This window comes from Ictidomys tridecemlineatus, unplaced genomic scaffold (genome assembly GCF_052094955.1).
Source record: "Ictidomys tridecemlineatus isolate mIctTri1 unplaced genomic scaffold, mIctTri1.hap1 Scaffold_233, whole genome shotgun sequence".
Classification (NCBI taxonomy): Eukaryota; Metazoa; Chordata; class Mammalia; order Rodentia; family Sciuridae; genus Ictidomys; species Ictidomys tridecemlineatus.
The window spans coordinates 317,693-334,841 of NW_027522008.1; the positions used below are offsets into that span (position 1 = coordinate 317,693).

Below are 17,149 nucleotides of genomic sequence, written 5' to 3' on the forward strand. Positions count from 1 at the left end.
CCAGGCAGATTCCTAGTTCCTTTTAACCTTTATTACCATTGGGCCACCCCAGGATACTTGGACTGTACCTGGTCTTCTGGCCTGGGTCAGGGGATGTGAGGTTTGGAATCCCCCTCTGTGGCAGGATCCCAAGGCCCCCCAGCCTCTTGAGGGCAGGCACAGCCTTCCCTAATTGTGTTAGAGGGGGAGACTTCTCCCACCCATCCTCATCCATGCTCATCACACATTTTGTAGCTTGACACCTGAGGACCTTTATTCATTAACTTAGTGGTTAGTGGTGATGGTTGCTAAGACTAAATGACTCTTTCAAGGTTACATCACTTGTATGGTAGGGCTAGAGCATTGATCTTCCTAATTGATTTCATGGGACTCTCTCATGGAAACTGTGACTGCCTCCTAAACACACACTCTACATTTGGAGTGTCAAAATTCTTGGCACTGCCTCCTTGGCAAGTGTATCTTGTCTTCTACATGGGAATTTCACAAATATTTTCCTTTGGTTTGTGGAGGTCATGCAGAAGTGATTTTATTTGAAATAGCCCAAACAAGAAATACCAGTTGTCTTTTTCGCACATGGATGTGTGTAGTAAACACCCCTTTCTGTGTGCTTGCATGAGTTGCTCCTTTGAATTTGTTGAAGAATGGTTGGTGGGGGAGCAAGGTAACGAGAGATGGATATCAATGCTTGTCCAGTATTCTGAAGTGAAGAATGTATTGAGGATGTGAAGGCTTTTCTAGCCAGTTCCTATGGCTCACTCAGGGATCAGTCAGAGGATTCTGTCTGGTAGACTCTTTGGAGTAGATGTCAAAGTGGCCTGGTCGTACCCTGTCCAGGACTGAATGCTGAGCTTGAGTGGAAGCTTCTTGTCAGTTCAAGCATTTCCATGAGTCTGTCCTCTGTTCTCTTTGTTTGTTTGTTTGTTTTATTTTTTCAGTTTTCAGTGGACACATCTTTATTTTATTATATGTGGTGCTGAGGATCGAACCCACTGACTCGCGCATGCCAGTCGAACACGTTACCACTTGAGCCACATCCCCAGCCCCCTCTGTTCTCTTTTTTCCCAGCAGTTTCTAACAGGAAAGGAGAACAAACATTGAAAGTACGGTGATTGATTATTTATACCAATGTTATTTGAATCAACTTTGTATAATTCAAAATTAACTTTTTGCTAGTAAAATTTCATATGTTGAGGAAATAATGAAAATATTGGGGTTGGGGGATGAGGATGGGCAAATCAAATATTTTTGAGCACCAAGACCTGTTTTTTTTTTTTAACTTAAATAATAAACTGCCAGAGGACCACACCAAGTAGATATTTCCAGAGACAGTGGGAAGGCAGTGGCACATGAGGAAGGGAAGAGCTCTCAGGATGGGAAGAGGGGGCCGCTTCAGGACTCACCGGGCATGGCACGAGGCTACTGGCCATGATACATGCCTGGGCCCACTGAGTGGGGCAGATCCATGCTCTGTGTCCCTCTACACTCCTCTGTAGCCTGTGTTGGCAGCAGATCAGGGAATTGGGGTCAGAAGTGCTCCCAGTAATATAGGCACCAGCCCCCAGAGTGTGTTTCTAGCCCTTTCCCCACCTGGCCTGACTTGGTGCTTGTGTTGATGCAGGGCTGAGACCCTACAGTCATCAGAATGTGTCTGTGGTCCAGATCCATCCTGCATGGCCAACATGCTCAGACCTTCAGCTGGGTCCTAGGCCTGCTACAACCAAACTCTGTCAACTGGGTGGCCAACCACAGAGGAAGGGCCTTCCCTCAAGCTCCAGGAGCTCAACACACTAGGTGTTGGGCGGTCCCACTGCCAAAACACCTCACAGGTTCCTAGGGGACTGTCTCCCCAACTCTCCCAGCCCTTGCCCACTCTCCTATTGCTGCCCACGATCTGTGGTTCCCATATGGGCATCCCGTCCTGGCTCCAACCTCACATAGCTGGTATTCCCCAGTCTTCCTGGTATCTGGGTCCAGACTCTCCTCTTCCTACAAGAATATCAGATATTGTATTTGGTCCCAGTTGAGGCTGTGTTCCATCATGTGAGCTCTTAGCTTCATCACTGTGCAAAGACTCTTTTTCCACACAAGTTCGCACGACTTTTGGCTGGCTAAGAATTTTCAGGCAACACTTTTGTAATGAGTACACTTTCCTTCCTTCGGATCTCTCCCCAGTGAGCATTCCTCACACCCTTGTCCTAGTTATTTTATGGCAGTTTCCCTCCTTATGGCTGAGAGGACCTAGTGACACCTGGATTCACACGTTCTCCTTAATCACCAACACACTGCAGAATTCTCCAAAGGGCCATATATGCTCCTGGAAGTTGGTGGTGGAAATAGTTCTCCATCCATTAATCACTACTCACTCACTAATGTCCTTGTGTCCTTGACAAAGGCTCTCCCTTTCCTGGTTTTCCTGAATAGAAATCCTCTTGCATCTTGGATGAATAGGGTTATACATTGTGCAGAGGTTGTTGGTCCACTGAGCATCTTAGAGACTGTTCTTTATGGAGCCTAATGATCCTCATTGGGGAATGAGGCCAGGGTCCTAACTGTGGTTAGTGTGAGGACTCCATGGGTTCAGAAGAGGGAAAGAAGGACAAGGGAAACTCAAATGTCCCTTCATGGCCCCTGGAGTTAGAGGACTTACCTCTTTGCACCTGGGATCAGGAGACCTCATTTCCTCGAGGACATGCACACTCAGACGTAAATCTTGAGTGTGGGTTCCTTTCTGGGGTCCAGGGCTGTTGTTAGCCACCAGGAAAGACAGTGCTCTCCATGCTGAGTGGAGCCATTTTTGCCAGGAAAGGGAGCTCATGGTCACGCCTTGTGCAAAGCATCCCAAGCCAGGGGCTCCCATCCCTACATTCCTGTCCTGAAAGGAAGCCACTCAGAGGCAAGGTGGGTCCAACCACCTCCCATGTGTTCACTCAGCACTGTGTTCCGGCATCACCCCAGTTAACAGTCTTGATGGGATTGGACGTGGCTCAGAATGTCACCCTCATGAGCTCTACCCTGCTACAGCTGCAGTTCTGCAGTGGGAGAAACTCAAAACCTCGAAACACATGCACATGAAAGAAAAGAGCAAGAGCCAGAGCCCAAACAGGCCAGGTGTGGCAAAGACAGCTGGAGTGCCTAGGTTGGGACTCAGAATTATGTCAGTGGGGTGGCATTGCTGCTGGCACCAGCATGATAACAGAGAGCCAGCCCTGCTCAATTTGGGGAGCAGTGTGTTGGGGAAGGCAGCAGAAATTGAGAGGCAGGATTGAGTTTGGACCTAGGAGGAGGTTGGGTAAAAGGCCAGTGTGGGTTGGAGGGCCTGGGCAGATAGAGAGAGGCCAGGGCACACCCCAAAGCCTGGGGACTGCACTTGATGTCCAGGGTTGTGAAACACTGCCTCCCCTCTTACTCACAACTGAGAGCAAGAGGCATCGATGAGTTCAGTTTGTGTGCAGCTGCATCCAAGGTGGCTTGGCTAGGTACCTCTGTTTCCTTGACTCAGGAGGCTGGGAGTCCAGGCTCCACTGAGTCTCAGCTGGGAGGATCAGAATCTGAGTTTATGCCTGTGTTCCTAGTAGGATCCATGTTGGCTGAGCCTCAGTGTTTTTGTAATGAGAGGATGGGTGACTGTCATGTCTTTATCACAGGACATACTTGCTAAATGGATTTGTTTGCTCTGAGGAGGAAAGAGGGGGGAGTGGTGCTGGAGACAGGGATGCAGACAGGGGTTATGGACTTGGCATAACTCGGTCTTGGAGATGATATCCCATCACCTGTACCCACTTCAATTCCCATGAATCAGGAGGCTGAGCCCCCTTGAGGTGAGGGGTGAACCGGTTCTGGGCATCAGGATGCTGTGGTACCTCGGAGTCTCTGTGAGACCCCAACACTAGACACACTTGGCCCTTTTGAAATCTTAGGAGAAGCTTTGGGAAGTTGTAAGGCAGAGGGGAGCAGCCTCTGCATCTCAGTGCCCTCCAACTTGCCATGGTGTAGAGAGGGAACTGCAGCCAGGATAGGACGGACATTGGCCACATCCCTGTGTGGGACACAGGCATGATTGAGTTAGGGTGCATTATTTTTCTCTCTCCTTCTTCTGATTGCCCCATCTCTACATTTGTGCTTTAGCCACCTGTGAGTCCCATCTCTGGTTTCAGAGAGAATAGAGGGTGTTATGGGCCAATAGACACAATAAACCCTAGAGATTAGATGCTACCTTACTTTCCAGAAAAGATTGGGCACACCATGAGTTGCACAATGATGGGACCAGGGTCCAAAAGCTGCTGAGAGGGAAGGACTGGTTGTGAATGCATTTTTGAAGGCTCCAAGCTGGAACTCTAGTGGTACCAAGCAGGGCAGATGCTGGTGGGGATGTTTGGGTAGTTGTTGGTGAACACATGCGCACCTGAGATGGGTAGGCATGGAGGAGAAATCAGCAGCCCATAGGGCTTTTGAAAGTGGTCTTATGTGAAAAGAGGCTCAGGTATGGGCACAGGAAATGACATCATTGCCTTGACAATGGATCAAACAGAACATGGAACCCTGGTATCCAGGCACCCACTTCACTGACCAAGCCATCCGAGCTCATTTGGTTGGAGAAACTGGAGTGAGAAGGATGTTCCCCTGTCCTTGCAAACAATGCCGAGCCTCAGGCTCCCAGGAATCTCAGGGGGGCCAACTAGCCCTTTTGTGGATACACTGGGTGAGGCTTCATCTTAGACGCCAGATCCTCTGGCGATTGTCGCAGAGGAGCTCAAGAGTAACAGTGAGTAGGACAGGGCAGGTGAGCCCAGCAGGCCCTCTAGTCTGATCCCTGATGAATGGCCCAGGACTCCTATTCTGACTGTGTGTGTGTGTGTGTGTGTGTGTGTGTGTGTGTGTGTGTGTGTGTGTACTGATGGGAACTGTCCCATTGTGCTTTGACTCTAGTGTATTGGCACAAGTCATTTTTCTGTTTGTCACCATTTCCATTTTGAACCCACCATTCTTGGTCCCAACCCAGGGTGAAAATGATCAGAACACGGAGGAGCCCTTCAGCATACAAAGCCTTGAACCTTACAGGCAGGACCAGCTTAGGAATGAGCTCCTGCCTGACATTGGTGGGAGGAACCTACATTTCAGCAGCAACATGGGGTTAATCTCCTGGGATTTCATCCCCACCCAGCACGTGCTGGATCTCTTGTTCCCAAGGTAAGCACCAGACCACCAAGCCCAAGTGTGTAGCCCCCTCATGCCTGGGTCTTGGGGCTGCCATGTACCTCTCAGGGACCCAAAGGTTTGTAATACCTAATGAGATAGAGGACCACACTCATAGTGGAAAGTCAGCCCCAAATGGGACGAGTCCTGGAGGTGCCTGCCACAGCCTTGCAAGGGCAGTGAACTCCCCTCTCAGGGAGAGAAACCATCCTGACTCCAGCTGATCCACAGAGGTCCGTGGAGCAGTCCCCACACACTGGGCACCACAGCTCAATGGTGTGCACTGAGCTCATTCCCAGGTGGACTCAGCGAGGCCAGGTGGTCTTTCTGGTGTGATGTTGGCTTCGTGAAGAACGTAGATCTGTGCCAGAGGCGTCTCAAAACTCGGGCCTTGGGAAAAGCACTTTTGGATTAATAAAGACATGTTAGTTTCCATAGTGGGACAGAGCGTCCTAGCTGGGACATAGCTGGACAGGGGCTTTGGACATGGCAGCTCCCACACCCAGAGATATGTGGGAATCAGCAGTTTGGGCTCATTCACTGATGAATACAGAGAAAGCACCCACTGTGTGAAGACACGTTTCCAGTCATGTTTCATAATCCAGTGAAAAATGAGGTGCAAATGACTGCCATTGTGTCCCTTTTCATGGGGGTCAGGCTAAAACCGCAGGTGCCATGAGTACATATCCTACATGTGAATGCATTCCTGACTCCATGAGGCATAACTGCACGTTGTCCTCTTCAGTGACTGTGATGGACCCCTGGACCAACTTCAACATGGAATGAGCTTGGGGTCAAGAGGGTGGGCTCCTGTTTCCACAATAGGGACCTGCAAGGTGATTTGACTTGGGAAGGCTGAGGCTGCTCTCCCCAATTCTGTTTTCTGCCTGCAGTGTAAGGTGTGGGGCTTCAACAGTAGGAGGGGTAAGGCGGGGAGTTGTAGGTAGTCATGGTCCTCTGGGAGAGCCCCTGGGACAATGGATCCCCCACACCACACCTCCCTGTCCTCCCCCAGGGCCACAGAGATGTGGTCTGCACTCATGGGAAAAGAGAGGTCCACTGCTACTCAGGGAGACTCAGTGAGAGCTCACAGAGAATGAGGTAGCACTGCAGCCCACGCCAGGGGAGGAGTTGTCTCTTGAGCCCTGAGAAGAGTGGGCAGGAGGACAGACACTCCTGGAAGGTGCATTCCAGGTTGGAGAGCAGGTAGCCAAGAGGAAGAAGAGTGTCAGGCCTGCCAAGAGGAGGGGAGAGCTGGTCAAACCATGGATCTAGCGCTCCTTCGTTGAAGGTTCTTTGCCTGTGGCGACCTGTCCTGTCCCTGCCTGTACAGCCACTGTGACTTGTCTGGGGTGGACTGGTGTCTTCAGAGCCAGGGACGGTTCAGGAGTGTAGAGTCAGAGGTTTGCTCTGGAGGCCGTGGCAAAGGCAAGGCCAGGGTTTTGCTGACTCCACACCTGCCTCCCCACAGTGCCTCACCTTCCTTCCTGGGGACCTGGGTGAACTTCTTCATCGAGGCGTCCCATCAGCCTCCAGGCTCTCTGAGTCTGCAGCTGCTGCTGCCGTATATGTATCTCTTCCTGGAGCACCAAGCACACCACCTCCTGGCCCCAACTGAAGATGGCATATCAAGCCAGGCAGAGCCTGAGAGCCAGGCGGACTATGGTGAGTACCTAAGGGTATATGAGGAAAGGTCCGACTGCTGTCCCACTGCAGGGAGTCTGTATGCCTGGTGTTGTGCTGGAAATTAGGATAAGCCTTTGTCCACTCAGGAAGTGACCCCAGTCTTCAAAGAGGTCCTGTGTGGGCTAAGGGCCTGAGTTCTTCCTGGGAGCAGGGGTATTGTCTGTCTGTGCGAAGGTCAGGGCAAGGCAGTCATGTTGGCATCTTTTCTCCTCTAGCTACAAGCTCAGTTCCTGTCACGGCTCCTAAGCCAACCCCAGAGCCAGAGCCTTCTCCCTGGGAAGGGGCAGAGCTGGAGTCCAGGACATCAGGGGTCTCCACTCGGTACTCCCCACGGCCCCAGTACAACAGGCGGGTGAGAGGCAGGTGCCTCATTCACGTCTACCTGGAAAACGAAAGGACAACACAGTATCAGAGCATCCTGGTGAGTCTTCGAGCAGGGGAGTCTCCTGGGAGCCCACACTGGGGAAGACCGAGTCCACAGCAAACACCTTGGACTAGGCCTGTCTTCTTGAACTGGAGCTTCTGGAAGGTCAGGAAGGAGAGCAGAAAGTGAGGAAGAGAGAGGCGGGAGAGCAGCAGCATGCCAGGTCTGGGTGCGAGTGGGCCTGCGTGTTTTGGGGTGTGCAGGTCAGAAGTGCAGGAGTGAGTGCTGGGTTCAGAGGAGGTCAGAGAAATATCAAGGGTGCAGGCCGTCCTCTACTGACCTTGGTATTGAGGAGGAGTATATTGAACCATGGAGGTTGAAGCAGAGGAGTTGGCAGTCATTTTCTTGTGTGTGAGAGGGGATATGTTGCTGGTTGAAGGGAAGGGAGCCATTGTAGAATGATTAGGGTGGGTAGGTGTGGGTCACAGACAACTGGGGGCCTTGGAGGGGCCCATTAGTGTCCTAGTTTGCATGTATATGAATAGATATTCAGCGGCTCTCTCTGCAGAATTTTCCTGGGTGTGGAGTATCCATCATGAGACTCTGGTGTCCACCTCCAGGGGAGCCATGTTGAACCACTGCACCTGCTGGGTCCGAACCTCCTGATACCCCAGAAAGCACTGACACTCTCGAGCCCAGCAACTTCCATGCCTATCATTAAAGAGTCCTAGTGTGTGTTGTGCCCTGGCTGTCAGGACCAAAGCACCTAGGGTTTGTGCCTGGTCCACACAAAAATGCAGCTGCATCCCAGACCAGAGCAGGGATATGGAAGTCCACTGGACCATTCCTCCCATATTGATGGGACTAGAGTGTGTCTGTACAAAGCCTTTTGGTCCTTATTCCCTTGTCCCTGTAGGGCATAGCAGGTTGAAGCAAACTTTTGTACCAAGATTGGACTAGAGGCTCATAGGAAGACCCCACATGATCACATAAAGGCCTCAGGTAGCAGGGTATCAAGATGGTGCCCTTGTGTTGAGAGCTCACTTGTCTCTGATTGTCCTTGAGCACTGTCCTCTGGGTAGCTACTCCCAAATTCCCTCTCTGATGAGCTTTCTCCAACCCTGCTCAGGTGACCTGCCAGGACACAATTCCAGTCATCATCCGCAGGGCCTTAGATGCACACTTGCTCCAGCAGGAGGATCCAGAAAACTACGAGCTTCTGCAAATTGTCTCGAACCATCAGAGTAAGTGGAACCATCAGAGGGTAGGGAGCAGTGAGTCACAGTGGGCTCACGATAACTGGGAGCCAAAACACAGTGTGCGTTGGCCCAATGCCCAGGAAGAGTATGGTGGGACTTGTGCACAAAACAAAGTGTAATGATGGGGCATAAATCTGCAGGTTCTTCATGTTCCCCAGGGGCTGTGGACCTGCCTATCATGTTTTCTTTCCTTGGCCTGAGGAGGCATTGCAAAGCTATTATCCACGAGGGGCCAAGAAGAGAGGCTTCTTTGTCTTGTGTCAAAGAAGACAGACAACCACAGGGTGCCTACTTTGGCAGCCTTTCCTGACCTAGATGAGTACATGAGAAAAGCAGTTCAATGAAGAATCATTTCTGGCTTCCAATCTTTCTATTCACTGCAAACTGAGTCCATTTAGGACCATAGGCCATTTCTAGAGAGAAGTGTGTGGTAGAATAGAACCCTCCACAGCTTGTAAACTCTTCTTAGAGAGAGAGAGAGAGAGAGAGAGAGAGAGAGAGAGAGAGAGAGAGAGAGAGAGAGAGAGAAGAGGGGAGAGGGGAGAGGGGAGAGGGGAGGAGGAAGGAGGAGGAGGAGGAGGAGGAGGAGGAGGAGGAGGAGGAGGAGGAGAAAAATGAAAATAAGTTGAAGGAGGAGACAATGAATAAGAAGGTCAAGATGACTATAAGAAGAAGCATGAGAAGAAGATGAAGAAGAACAAGAACAAGAAGGAGAAACACAAGCCGAACAAGAAGTATAACAATAAATTGATTAAAAATGTGAATGAGAATTATACTCATGAGGAGGAAATGCAGAAGTGGGGAACTCAAGAGAAATATATTGCTCTGGATGGCACAGCCCTGCTGTGGACATCCTCCACCCACGCTCAACACACCTCCAAACCATACCCCTCAAATTAGTGTAGCCCTGTATGAGTGGATGAATCCACTGGCAAGGTGGAGGCACCCACCATCAAGTGATTCCCCCAAACCCATGTGATCATTGCTGCAGTGGGGAGAAAACCTTCAACACATGAGTCTTTGGGGACCAATCCAGATACAAAGTCTAGCTGTTTCTCATTGGTGGGTCCAACGTGAACTAAGAGGTTCTGGGGTGCGAGGGGCTATTTCCTTGAAAGGTGTTCCTGTAGTGGACCTCCTGTGCATAGAGGGTCCTCAGGGAGGAATCAGTGGGGAGTCTTTGGTGGAACAGTAGCTGGATTTGGGGGCTCTCAGGTCTGTGTGTGAGACCTGAGCTGGCAGAGGCTCTCAGTTGTGGGGGATGTTGGGTAGTGTATTCCTTGAGTGTCACCTACCACGCCTCTGCCCCTGCCTCTCCAGAGCTGAGGATCCCTGCTGATGGGAAAGTATATTATGCCCTGGATGGAGGAGTGAATTATAACTTTCTTCTTCGGGAAACAGATGCCAGCAAGTCGTTGAAGGTCAAGCCAAAGGAGGTAAACAGCCACCTTCTTCAGTCTTTACTCCTGGTGCCACTCCACATCCTCCAAGGGGATAAGAACCTCAGGTTCTGGATGGATGTTGCAGAACGCCCACAGAGCCAACTTCCAGGCTGGGTGGGGTGCAGTTGCTGGGTTTTGCTGATGTTGTCATCCCCCACAGTTCTTGGAGCCTTCTGTGGCAGTGGCATCCAGGATCCCAGCAGCTGTGAGCAGCAGCTCTACAGTGGCTGCAGGATCATTGCCCCAGGCCACCCAAAGCAATGAGTGGTGCATGAGAAAAGTCACCAGTAGCAGCTCCTCTCTGCTTCACTCCAGCGAGCAGGTGGAAGACAGCCGCTTTGTTCACATCCTCCTAGAGGGACAGAGCCTGAGGGAGACAAAGCGCATCCTGGTAAGCCCGACAGCAGGGCTGCCTCCTGGGTGTCCACACAGTGGAAGGCAGGAGACACAGCCAACCCCGGGGCTGTGGTGGGAAATAGAGAGAGGTCCGTCTTAAGGGCTTGACCTGAGGAGGAAGAGCATCAGCATGCCCAGCTCCAGCGGTGAGTTGGCCTGTGTACTGTGGGTTTTGCAGGCCAGAAGTGCAGAAGGAAGTGCTGTGGACAGATGAAGGCAGAGATATGTCCAGGGTGCAGGCTGCAGTGCCTACAACTTGGTATTCTCAATGAGTGAGGTTGGAGCAGAGGAGGTGGCAGTGACTTGTCACATGTGTAGGAGGGGATGTGTTCCTGGTGGCAGGGAAGAGAACCTCCTTAGCATGACTAGGTGTAGGAATTTGGGGTCGGGATCACCTGGGGGGTCATGCCAAAGCTTTGGAATGTCAGCCTTTGCATGTATGTGAATAGGGAGCTAAAGGGGTTCTTGGCAGAATTTCTATGGATGTGCAGTAGACACGCTAATGCTACAGGTGTCCAGCTGCAGAGGAGACATGTTCAGTGACTGCCAGTGCTGAGTCAAGTACATCATTACAACCAGACTCGCACCGAGCTTCCAGAGGCCAGGGCCTATCAAAGCTATCATGAAGCACTCAAGTGCACACTCTTGTATCTGAGTCTGTTTTGTGTAGTGGCATAAAGGACCAAAATTTTCAGTGCATTTGCCTCTTCCACCCACAAAGGCAGCCTGCATCCCAGAGCACACTTTGTGTGCAGATCCCTTGCCCATTGATGCCATCTCAGTGAGATGAGAGTGTGTCTGTGCATAGGCAGTTTGGTCCTTTGACCTGAGTGGAATGTGGCTCCCCAGGGGGAGGGGAGATGGCAGGTACAGGCAGATATTTGTACCAGGATTGTTCTAGTAGCACATTGCAAGAACCCAGGGGGTATATGGAGGCCACACTCAGGTAGCAGGATAACAAGATTGTGCCCTTGTATATGTAGCTGAGATTTCTCCTGAATGTTTGACCACAGTCTTCTGGGTAGCTCCTCTAAAAGCCATTCTCTGATGACATTTGTCCCACCCTGATCCAGGTGACCTTTCAGGAGATGGTGACAAGCCTCATCCACAGGGCCTTGGACCAAAATATGTTGCAGCATGAGGATGTGGACAACTTTGAGCTGCTGAGAATGATGTCTGAGAATGAGAGTAAGTAGGACAATCAGACAGGGGGGAGACATGATCCACAGTGGGCTCAGGATAACTCACAGCCAAGAGAAAGTGGACCTTGGCCCCAAAATACCAAAGTGTGGTGGGCCTGGTGCAGGAAACCAAGTGCAGTGATGGGCGTGTCCAATGTGGAGGGGCTCAATGAGGCCCCAGGGGGCTGCTGGACCTCCCTAAATGTGTTCTCCCCTGGACCTGGTCTGGCAATGCAAAGCTAATATCAATGAGGGAAAGGCAGAGAGAGGCTCTATCCATCATCAGTTTGGTTTATGGCTCACTGATAAGGATGCCTTCAAATGAAGAGGAGGAGAACATGGGTCCTGATTGGATCAGCATTGCTGTGGACGGAAGCAGCACAGGTTCTGATCCATGGCCAGGATATGAGAAGTCCTGCCTACTCAAGAATGTCAGGATTGCAGCAACTGGGAACAGGACTCAGTGAAGAGGAAGTCAAGGCCAGGGGACAGCCTGTTTGGGTTCTTTTGGGAAGAATTCCAAGTCCTCTGTGCCTGGGTGCCCATCTACTGAAGATATCAGAATGGCCAGGTTATTATTCCTTCCAGCAACAAAGAAGGGCTCTGAAGAACGTAGGCCACAATGCTGAGCTGTCCACAATGCTAGTGCTCTTTCCTTTTTTGTGAGCCAGACACTCCTAGCCTCCACCATCCCAGCCTGTCCACAATAGAACCCACCATCTGTCGGGCACGTAAGTGAGTTTTCCCATTTTCACACACCGCCTCATTTGGGTTGGCTCTGTCTCACACATGAGGAAGACTGAGGTGCAAGGAGCTGGGCAAGGGGCAGTGTCTGAGAATCTCAGGGACTTGGGAGGCAGCGCAGGAGGATGGGGATTTCCAAACAGCCTCAGAAACTTAGGGAGACCCTGTACCCAAGTAAAAAGGCCTGGAAATGGTCTCAGTGCTTAGGTGCCTCTGGTTTTATCCCTGGTAAAAAATTAAGTCAATCAATAAGAAATTACCAAACTGAGAATCTACGAAGGTGATTTCAGAAACAGACTTTCAACCCAAGCATCAGTTGAGAGCAAGCTCCAGACCAGGGGAGGTTTGTGTGTAACAGACGTCAAAAGGGAGGACTACCGGGGGCCTGGAACCCACTAGGTGTGATGGCATCTATGCCTTATGGCAGGAGGGTGGCAGTGATGCTGGCCCTCTCCTAGATTTTGGAAACCTTGTTTTCATTGGGGAAGCTTTATGGAGGTGGAATCTATTTTAGCAATCCTGGTCCAGATGAGGTGCTGACTACCACAGGTAGAAGCCTATCCAGAATGTGGTGTCTGTTATCCAGTCTTTCCTGACTGTGACAATGACAAAGAAAGGAAGTCACTTGTCTTTGGTCTTGGTTTCACTCCCGGCCATTGATTGAGAACTGATTTCATCTTGGACTACTGAACAGAGGCTGCATCTGGGCAGAAGAGTGTGATAGATTTGAACTCTTCAGAGGACGCCCCACCATTGCCAGAGAAAGAAGGAGAAGGAGGAGGAGGAGAAAGAGACACTCCCGAGTGGGTAGAGGATCACACGATGAAGATCAGGAGGAAGAAGAAGAAAAAGCAGGAGGTGAAACAAAAGGAAGGGTGGAGGGAGATACACAAGAAGAAGAACAAGAAGGAATCATGTAAGAACAAGAAAAAGACCCAGAAAGAACTACAAGAAGATGCAGGACAGAAAGAAGAGCCAGAAGTAGAATAAGAACCAGAATACAAGTACCAAGCAGACAGCTCATGATGAGAAACAAGGGGAAGGAGAGCGAACCTAGAAAACAATAGAGTTCTCCAGGGCACCACCCTGTTGAAGTCCTCCCATGTCCATGCCCAACACACCTCTGATGGATACCACCTCCCCTCCGCGTATTCATCCATGAATGGATTCATCCAGGGCAAGGGGATGAATTCACCCACCATCCAACGCTTCCCTGAATGCCCATGTGTGAGCATGGCTGCCCTGGGGAGAAAGGCCTAAGCACAGGAGCCTTTGCCAATCCTGATGCACAGCCTAGCAGTGTCCCTTTGGCAGATCTAACCTGCACTGAGAAGTTCTGGGGCCCAAGGTGCTGTTTCCATTGCCAGGTGCTCTTTTGGTTTAGAATCCTGTACATCATCTTCTCCAGGGAAGAATCACTGAGGGAGTCTTTGGTGGCACTGTAGCTGGATAGGAGGGCTCTCAATTCTGGTGCAGGCTCGCCCTGGCGGAGACTCTCAGGGGGTGTGGGTGTTTTGTGGTATAATCCTTGAGTGCCACCTAACAATTCTGTCCACTTTGCTCTGCAGAAATCAAGGTCCCTGACCACTCACTCGTGTATCTGTCCATGAATCCGGGAATAAAATATTTCATCGTGAGGAAATGCCCCGAAGTCAAGGGAAAGGAGGTAAACACCTACCTTATTCAAGCTGTACTTGTACTGCCATTCCACTCCCACCTGGGGAAATAAGAAGCCTCATCACCTAGACATATGTGCTAGGAGCCCATAGAGCCAACCGACAGGCTGGGTGGCTTTCTGTTTCTGGGTTTGCTGATGTTCCATCCCCCACAGTTCTCAGAATCAACCTGCAAGTCCTCCAGGCCGCTTTCCCACAAGCAGGTGGGAGACACCTGCTTAATTCACGTCCACTTAGAAACACAAAGTCCAAAGATGGCCAAGAAGGTCCTGGTAAGCCTGGGAGCAGGGGTGTCCCCTGGTGCTTACACCTGGGTGGGGAGCAGACACTGGTCCAATACCATGGAATACTCATGCCCTCTTGCATTGGAGCTTCTGGAAGATCAGGAGGATAGATGGGAATCAAGAAGGGAGAGGTCAGTGTGAAGGGCTGGAGTTGAGATGAGGGAGAGCAGCAGCTTGTCCACTGCCATGTCTGAGGGAATCTGTGTGTCGGAAGGCAGCATGCAGTCCAGAAGGGCAGAGGCGGGTATGGGTGACAGATGAGAACAGGACAGGACCTAGGTTGCAGGTTCCCCTGTATGGGATGTTGACGTCTATGGATGAGGACAGCAGTGTGAGGTTCTGCATGTTCCTTGAACAAGGAGCTGAGAGGGTCTCTCTGCAGAGTCGATATGGATGTGGAGCAAGCACACTAAATGTCCAGGTAACCCAATGACCACCCTTGCCGGATGAGGTGCCCTCCTACACCCCAGCCAGCACTGAGCCTCTGGAGGCCAGGAGCTCTCGTGACTGTCTTTCATCACTCCTGTGTGTGGTCATGTTTCTGGGTCTGTTTTTGTCCCTGGAATCCAGACCAAAGCCTCTCGGTTTTGTGCCTAGGCCATTCCCAATGCTGCCTGCATCCTCGGGCAGACCTGGGATCTTGGAGGCTATTGTCCCATTCCTCCCAACTTTTGGGATGAGATTGCATCTGTATGCAGGTAGTGGGGTCCTTTCACTTCGAGAGGAGTGCAGCTCCACAAAGAGCAATGGCAGGTCCAGGAAGTCCTATGTACAAGGATTTGGCTAGTAACCTATGGGAAGAGCCCGCCCGATGAGCAGGAGGCCAGCTTCAGGTAGTAGGGTCATGGATGTTGCCCTTGTATTTAGAGTGGAGGTGCCTCCAGAATGCCCCTGCCCACTGTCCTTGAGTAGGCCCATTTCCTGAAGGCCTGTCTCCCATGCTGCTCCAGGTGACCTGCCACGATAGGGCTCCTGTCGTTATCCGCAGGGCCCTCGAGCTACACTTGCTTACTCAGGAGAAGCCGGAGGAATATGAGCTGGGCCAAATCATCTCTCACCGTCAGAGTAAGTGGGACAATCAGATGGCAGGGAGCAAGGGTCAGGATGTGGACTCAAGTTAACTCTTAGCACCAAAGAGTAGTCTCTGACCCCCAAGAACACTCCAACAGGGTGTGTTGGGGCTCGTGCACAAAGCCAACTACACTTCTGCTGGTGGAAGGTCTCGAGGTCCAATGGTATACCCCAGTGGATATTGTGGCTCCCCACCAGGTGCCTCCCCTGGACATGAACAGGCATCTAAAGCTGACATCAGTGAGGAGTGAGGAGGAAAGCCTCTTTACAGGAGCAGTATGGTTCTGTGGTCTGGGATAGGAGTGGTTTCAGAGGAACATGGGAATGCATGGGCTAAAGAGGGAACTGGCATTTTGTGGATTGAAGCAGTAGGATTGAAAGCCTTCTGTATGATCAGAAAACCACTGCCTGGGCAGAGCATTGCCAGGATTCTAGCAAGCAGTAACAGGATGAAATTGGGAAGAAAACACAGCCTGGGGGACAGCCTGAATCATCTGTGTTTGGGCAAATTCCCTGGTTGTCTGTACCTGAGTCCACCTGCCAAGGAGTGATCACAATAGCCAGGTTATGATCCCAAATTAAAGTCAGAGGAGGGCTTCCTGAGCACGTAGCCACAGAGCTCATCTGATAATAATGCCAGTGCTTTTTCGTTGGTTGATTGGTTGGTTTTTTGTGAGCCAAACACCACAGCAGCCATTATCCCAGCCTATGTATGCTGAAGACCACCATCCCTATGAGTTCTAGGATCAATTTTTTCCTATATTAACCTACTGTTAGGTTAGTAGAATCTATGGAAGAGGAAGTCTGTCTGGGGCCTTGGTAGCCTTAGAAATTCATAGCAGAGATCCCCACATCCAACCCAGAAGGGATGGAGAACTGGCTCTAGGTTAGAGAGGGCGACAGGAAACAGGTGTTCAGAGGAAGGAGAAGCTGGCTGTTGTATTCCCCCAGCCAGGGTCATGGCACCACTGGGCCATACACCATGTTGGAGGGAAGCATTCCCTTTGCTGGTCTTTGGAACCATTGTTCTCAATAGGGCAGCAATTGGAATGTGGCCTCCATTCTCTGAGGCTGGTCCACATGGAGGTGGGTTCCACCAACACAGAAGCATGGCTCTAATGTGGTATCCGTGCTGGGTAGCCTGTCCTCACTGTGGCCATACTTGAGGAAAATAACTCAGAAGAGGAATCCTAGGCCTTTTTCTCCGGGTTTCATAGCTTTCTCTTTGGTTGTGCACTGAGGCTGTCCATAAAGCTCTAGTGTGTGGCACTGGAGAGCGCCTCAGCCCTTGCCACAAAGGCATAGAGTGGGAGAGAGGGAACGAGGCTGGCAGAGAGGGAGAGAGAGAAATATGGAGAGGAGAAGGAGGACCTCTACATGGAGAATGAGGATTCAGTGGAGCCAATAGGAACAAGGTATTTTTTCCCAGGGCACAACCCTGTTTAGGTCTTCCTCCAACCATGCTCAACCTTTCTTCCAGTCCCTCCCACCTCCCAGTAGAGTATTCATCTTGAATAAGAATTTCATGTTGACATCAGAGCACTCACCATCCAATGCTTCCCTCCAAACCCACCTGTGAAGATGGCTCATGTGGGGTCTGAATCTTCGGCACAGGAGCCTTTTGTGGGAGATTTCAGATGTAAATCTAGTGGTGTGCTTTGGCAGATGCAAGAGGACCTGGGATGTTCTGGAGTCCAAAGCCTTTGGTAGGAACAGACATTAGGTCTGTTGAAGTGCTCTGCCTAGTTCTTCCTCAGGGAGGACTGTGGAGGTGGTCTTTGTTGGTATTGATGCTGAATTGGAGAGCTCCCAGGTGTGTGGCTCTGGCCTTTTCTGGCACAGGCTCTCAGATG

The 17,149-nt window shown here is 50.9% G+C and overlaps 1 protein-coding gene across 15 annotated transcripts in view; it reads left to right on the forward strand.

The window, feature by feature from the left end:
* Positions 1-17,149, forward strand: part of LOC144373105 (uncharacterized) — a 60,823-nt gene that overhangs the window by 34,669 nt on the left and 9,005 nt on the right. For 10 of the 15 annotated variants that reach the window (XM_078036217.1, XM_078036218.1, XM_078036219.1 and 7 more), the window contains 10 exons: positions 5,000-5,187; positions 6,665-6,858; positions 7,095-7,300; positions 8,373-8,487; positions 9,823-9,938; positions 10,105-10,335; positions 11,414-11,528; positions 13,834-13,931; positions 14,097-14,213; positions 15,176-15,290. In XM_078036217.1, the coding sequence (XP_077892343.1) occupies positions 5,000-5,187; positions 6,665-6,858; positions 7,095-7,300; positions 8,373-8,487; positions 9,823-9,938; positions 10,105-10,335; positions 11,414-11,528; positions 13,834-13,931; positions 14,097-14,213; positions 15,176-15,290 (1,495 nt within the window). Of the gene's footprint in view, positions 1-345; positions 1,101-4,871; positions 5,188-6,664; positions 6,859-7,094; positions 7,301-8,372; positions 8,488-9,822; positions 9,939-10,104; positions 10,336-11,413; positions 11,529-13,833; positions 13,932-14,096; positions 15,059-15,175; positions 15,291-17,149 lie in introns of those variants that run through there. The other 5 variants (XM_078036229.1, XR_013432886.1, XM_078036216.1 and 2 more) reach the window with 5 other exon arrangements.